Consider the following 5,751-nt stretch of genomic DNA (forward strand, 5'->3'; position numbering starts at 1 on the left):
AGGAATGTGTGTGTCCAATCATAATCATACTCCAACACGCACATAAAGAGAAAAATGAGTTCCTCACTTTGCCATTCAAACAAATCGAACACAAATAGTATATGCATATAAATGCATATAAACACGCATATATAAACAGATACATAAACATATACATAAACAAACACACACACACATTACATTTTCTATTCTTATTAATGTTTTCATTAATTCTTTAGTCAATTTTAAGTTTTGATTTTAATCTTGACTTTCATATGTCTGATTACATATATAGAACATATATAATTTATATGTATATATAATATTAATTTATTGGTTTATATATATATGTGTGTGTGTGTGTATCTTTTGTTGGTTTTGATTGCTTCTATTGTCCTCGTTTGTAAGTCATTTGGATAAAAGCGCCTGCTAAATGACAATGTATATATATATATATATATATATATATGAATCATTATGCCAATTATTGGAATTAAATGCATATAATTAATATATAAGATATATCTAAATAAACTTGCCTTGCCAAAAGTGTTCCTCTCTTGTGTGCTATGAGCTTTCGGACTTGTGAACCTGGCATTGTGTTAAAATAGTTGACAGTGTCGACAGAGGTCCCACAGATAAAGATGTCATTCTAGGCAAATATCACCAGTAATTGCCAGAACACCAATAAAGTGTCAAGATATAGATGGCTATATTTAGCCAATAATAGAAAGCTGATTTTACGTGCAGAATAAGGAAGGGTGTTACAGCTCCACTGGACATACACAGATAGACTAAGAGCAATCTCTTCTACTCCACTACCCCGCTCCATCTGCAATCTAATACTGTGGCCGCTAGGCAGAGAGGACAGTCAACACCAGGTGTTCAAGCACAACTACAGCCCACATCGAACAAAAACACCCTCACAGAGCAGGTGCTGATGGACGTCCTCTTCTGTTGAAGCACACAGGCTGCAAACCGTTAGCAGAAAAACAAAAACCTCCAAAGTACCTGATGTAAAATAGGATGACCACACATGACCATTTTCAGTTTTTCTGTGTGTCCCCGTTTAACAGCATGTTCAAAACACCCTGCAAATAACCTGCTAATTAACCAGAAAACTGTAAAAAAATCAAAATAAATAAATAAATGAAAAATAAGCCCAAATAAAAATCTTAATAAAAGTAAATAAAAATGTAATAAAAAAAACTTTTTGAACTTTGAATCAATAGGTGATAGATCCATTTCCAAATGAAAAAGCATAAAAACCATTTAAAAAGTAGTAATCACTGTATACAGTATATTCACAGTTTTAGAAAACATACAATTAGAAGTTTTAGTTTAGTTTTAGCATTTGTTCTCATTTATTTTAGCAGTGTGTTTTTGTAAAGTCGTGATTTTGTTAATCTGTCCGCTATTTGCAATGGTGCAAATGGTGCAAAATTGAATTGAAATTAAAACCAGTTAGGGTCAGTCTGACCCACAAGTATAATAATAATTAATAATTATAATAATAGTTTATGGAACCCACAGCAATCAAAAAACAAAAACATCCAAAAATGTGATGTCTCCGTTTTTTTATTTAAATTAATTGAATTAAGAAATGTTCCCAGTTTCTATTTCTCAAATCTGATCACCTTAATGTAAAAATAATAAATCTTAATTAACACTGGGACAAGAGAGATTAAAGGCAACATTTGGAGTTTTGGGTCCGTAAAGTTTCCAAATCTGGAACTAGTGGACAAAATCAATAATTTGTTATTGTATTAAATACAAAATATCAAAGCCAGACATATACTACAGGTCAAAAGTTTAAGACTTGTAATGTTTTTTTAAAGAAGTCTCTTCTGCTCATCAAGGCTGCATTTATTTGATCAAAAATACAGAAAAAAAAAACAGTAATCTTGCAAAATGTTATTACAATTCTTCTTTTTAACTTTTTATTCATCAAAGAATCCTGAAAAAATATATATATATACAGTATTAAGCAGCACAACAGTTTCCAGCACTGATAATAAAGCAGCATATTAGAATGATGTCTGAAGGATCATGCGACACTGAAGCCTGGAGGAATGATGCTGAAAATTCAGCTTTGCATCACAGGAATAAATTCAATTTTAATGTATATTAAAATAGAAAAATCAGTAGTTACATCATAATAATATTTCACAATATAAAATTTTTTCCTGTATTTTTGATCAAATAAATGCAGCCTTGATGAGCATAAGAGACTTCTTTAAAAAACATTAAAAATCATTCTGATCCCAAACTTTTGACCGGTAGTGTGTTTGGGGTCAGTATGTCTCTTTAATCAAGTCAGAGTACTATGGAGCATTACTTCCTCAAGACGTCTTTCCAAAGGGCTCCAGACAGACTGCCTCAGAAAGCCTCTTGTAAATAGTCTTCCCACAAATACAGAACCTCACTGTTTCACCACTAAAGCATCCGGCGGGACATGGCCTCCCAGATGACATCCACCTCCTCAGCGACAAACCACTCGTCACCCCGGACACTTTCAAAAACCACTCCTGACAACAAAGATGACAAAGCTGCTTCTTTAGGCGATAGAAATGTCGCCCAACAGCTAAATAAAGGACATAATAGAATACTTGAAGCCAATGGATATCAGAGTGCAAGATCCGACTCGGGCCTCAGTCTTCTCACTCTCTTCTATCTTTTATGTTCTTTCTCTCATTTATTCTTCTCTGCAAAAGCATCTCTACACAACCACCACTCCACACAGGTGTTTTAATCAGATTAACATGAGAGAACAGAAAATTCACAACAGACAGTGCCGTGTAGATTACTTACCAATTGTAATCTGTTACTGATTACAAATTACACAATGGAAATTGTAACGTAATCTATTGGATTACATATAAGTAAGGTATTAGGACTACTTTTAGATTACTTTTGACCTAAAATATATCCCATTCTTTGTTATCAAAGAATGACAACAGAGCAAAGAGCCTTTCTGGAGGCACTCCAACAATCTTTATTTACAGCTTTTGACAGTGTACAGTGTATTTTTAAGTGCATTTCTGTAGTTGTATATGAGGCATATTGGGTTGAATTTGATCAGTGACAGTAAGAAATGTAAAACAATATCTAATTTTTCATATAGATATGAATGGGAAAAATTCAAGATGGCGACTGCAAAAATAGAAGTCCTGCTTTTCAGTTAAAAGAGCCAATCCTCTGATTGAGACATTGCCTGTTTTTAATTCTACAATGAATATGTAGCAACATCTGAGCTACAGAAGCAAATTTTATGATACCGAACACAATTATAATCACGGATCTAAATACGAAAGAACATCAGCATGCAATATCAGATATTTATACAAATAATTCAAAGATACTGCCACTATTTTCAACTGTAACAGTGAGCAACCACTTAGAGCATCACTTACATTTACTTCAGAAAACATAAGAATCTAGTTTGATCTGTTTTCTCAGGTTTATCTGTCATGTTTTGATGAAACACACCTCATCCTCTTTCTCTCGCCTCCTGGCCTCCTCCGCACACCTCTGGAGCTCCTCCTGGATCATCTGTGCATATCTGCAGTCCTCCTCTTCCCTGTAAACGAGACAGACAGTTTAATTTAATGTAAGATATTTATAATATATGCTTTTTGCTTTCCTCTTTTGTGTCAATTGCAATGTTTAAAAAAAAATATATATATTTTTTTCCAGCAAGGATGCCTTAAATTGATTAAAAGTGACAGTAAAGATTTTATAATGCAACAAAAGATTCTATTTCAAATAAATGCTGTTCTTTTGAACTTTCTATTCATCTAAGAATACAATAAAATGCATCCCAGTTTCAACAAAAACAACTGTTTTCAACATTAATAATAAGAAATGTTTCTTAAGCAAATCAGCATATTAGAATGATTTCTGAAGGATCATGTGACACTGAAGACTGGAGTAATGATCAAAGGAATAAATTATATTTTAAAATGTATTCAAATAGAAAACACATATTGTAAATTGTAATAACATTTCACAATATTACTGCCTTTACTGTATTTTTGATCAAATACATGCAGCCCTGGTGAGCATAAAGCTTAAAAAAAAAAAAAACTTTTAAAAAGTAAACAAGTTCATACACCATATAATTGGTGCAAATCAGTGGAAAAATCAAACTTTACTGAAGCATGCCATGCTGACTTTACTCGCAAGCTCCAAACATTTTTTCCTGTGAATTTTCATCTTACGCCACACAATATACAAACGAATCAAGTTATACAACACGAATGAGTCAAGGCATCTGTTTCCACAAAGTAATTTGAATATCCTAAATGTCTGTGGTTTTTCCATGTTGCTGCCTGAGTAATTCGGGACATGTGTCGAGGCCTGACGAATGCTTACAGCTGCCGCAGGTCCTGGCAGAGATTCATTCGCTGTTCCTCTTCCTCCTGCAGCCTCCGGGCCAAGCGAACATCGTTCTGCACCGCCTGGTTCTTCTGGATGTTGGTGCTGTAGAACTGCTCAACTGACACAATAAAGATGAATCAGGTCTATTTTAACCCAGTAAAAAGGAAGGATGAGCGAGATTACAGGAAGAAGATGTTTATACTCACTTTCCTGCTCCTGAATATTGTGAGCCAACGCGCCGTCCTCTAACACAGAGAAACATTGGCACACTGTGGGAAAACCACAAAAATACAGACAAAAGTGTTAAAAATAAGTCATTAAAGGCTACATTATAGTGATTTTAACACATTTAAAGGGTGTTGTTAGCAAAAAGCAGAGTTGGTGCAAAGCAGAGTGTTCGAAACCTCTTTAAAGGGGTCCTATTATGCTTTTTCACTTTTTCAACTTTAGTTAGTCTGTAATGTTGCTGTTTGAGCATTTTTCGAACAACCTAGTATGAGAGCCTGTTCTAGTACACCCCCAAAACAAAATCAAGACTTTGTAAAAGAGCATAATAGGACCCCTTTAAGCATGGTCAAATTACTGTAAACTTTATAAAACGGGACAGCAGCAATGTAAAATATACTAATGATCAATCCATTTATTTTAATAATACTCACAATAAAAATCTCTCATGAAGCAAAACGGTTCATTAGCTGAATTTGGTCTAATTGGTGCAATATTGATTTAAATTAATTCAACATCACATGTGTCACTTTCAGGTATTTGACAGTTTCAGATCAGATTTTTAAAGCTGGAAATATTAATTTTATGAAGTGAATTCTAATTTTGCCCACATTTTAACAAGAAGTGACGCTACTAAAAAGTTGTGGCATTTTACTATATACATATATATACATATATATATATATATATATATATATATATGTAGATAGATAGATAGATAGATAGATAAAAAATGTTGCCTTTGGTGACTAACTGCTGAATTTAAGAGATTAAATACTAAAAAGTTCAAGTGCTAAAATTAAAAATTAAAAATAAATTAAAGCTAAATAGAAATGTTGAATAAAAACTAATAAAAACGACAAATGCACATAAAATTACTAAAACTTTCAAATGATAAATTAACTGAAAATACAAAAATAAAAGGTAATTCAATATATTAATAAACACTACAATAGTATATAAATAATGGATGAATGATCAAATGATGGAGAAGAGCATTAAAACCTGGCAGAAAGCCCATCGACAATACCAACCCTAACGTGGTACAATTGAGCACACTTTTGCCATTTTAAAAATCTGGTTTGGGTGTCAGGATTGCAGAACTGGCCTACAAAATGGGAAATTGTGCAAATTATGTTCAGCACTATATTGTTTGCAAGGGGGGGG

At 33.1% G+C, this 5,751-nt stretch overlaps 1 protein-coding gene across 2 annotated transcripts in view; it reads right to left on the reverse strand.

Moving 5' to 3' along the window:
- The window catches only part of LOC107654434 (coiled-coil domain-containing protein 50-like), a 21,447-nt gene that overhangs the window by 8,443 nt on the left and 7,253 nt on the right, over nt 1–5,751 (reverse strand). For both annotated transcript variants that reach the window (XM_016441486.1, XM_016441484.1), the window contains exons 3-5: nt 4,566–4,628; nt 4,354–4,477; nt 3,469–3,559 (exon numbers count right to left, since the gene is read on the reverse strand). In XM_016441486.1, coding sequence (XP_016296972.1) covers nt 3,469–3,559; nt 4,354–4,477; nt 4,566–4,628 — 278 coding nt within the window. The remainder of the gene's footprint in view (nt 1–3,468; nt 3,560–4,353; nt 4,478–4,565; nt 4,629–5,751) is intronic.

The sequence above is a fragment of the Sinocyclocheilus anshuiensis genome, unplaced genomic scaffold, assembly GCF_001515605.1.
Source record: "Sinocyclocheilus anshuiensis isolate Anshui unplaced genomic scaffold, SAMN03320099.WGS_v1.1 scaffold527, whole genome shotgun sequence".
NCBI lineage: Eukaryota > Metazoa > Chordata > Actinopteri > Cypriniformes > Cyprinidae > Sinocyclocheilus > Sinocyclocheilus anshuiensis.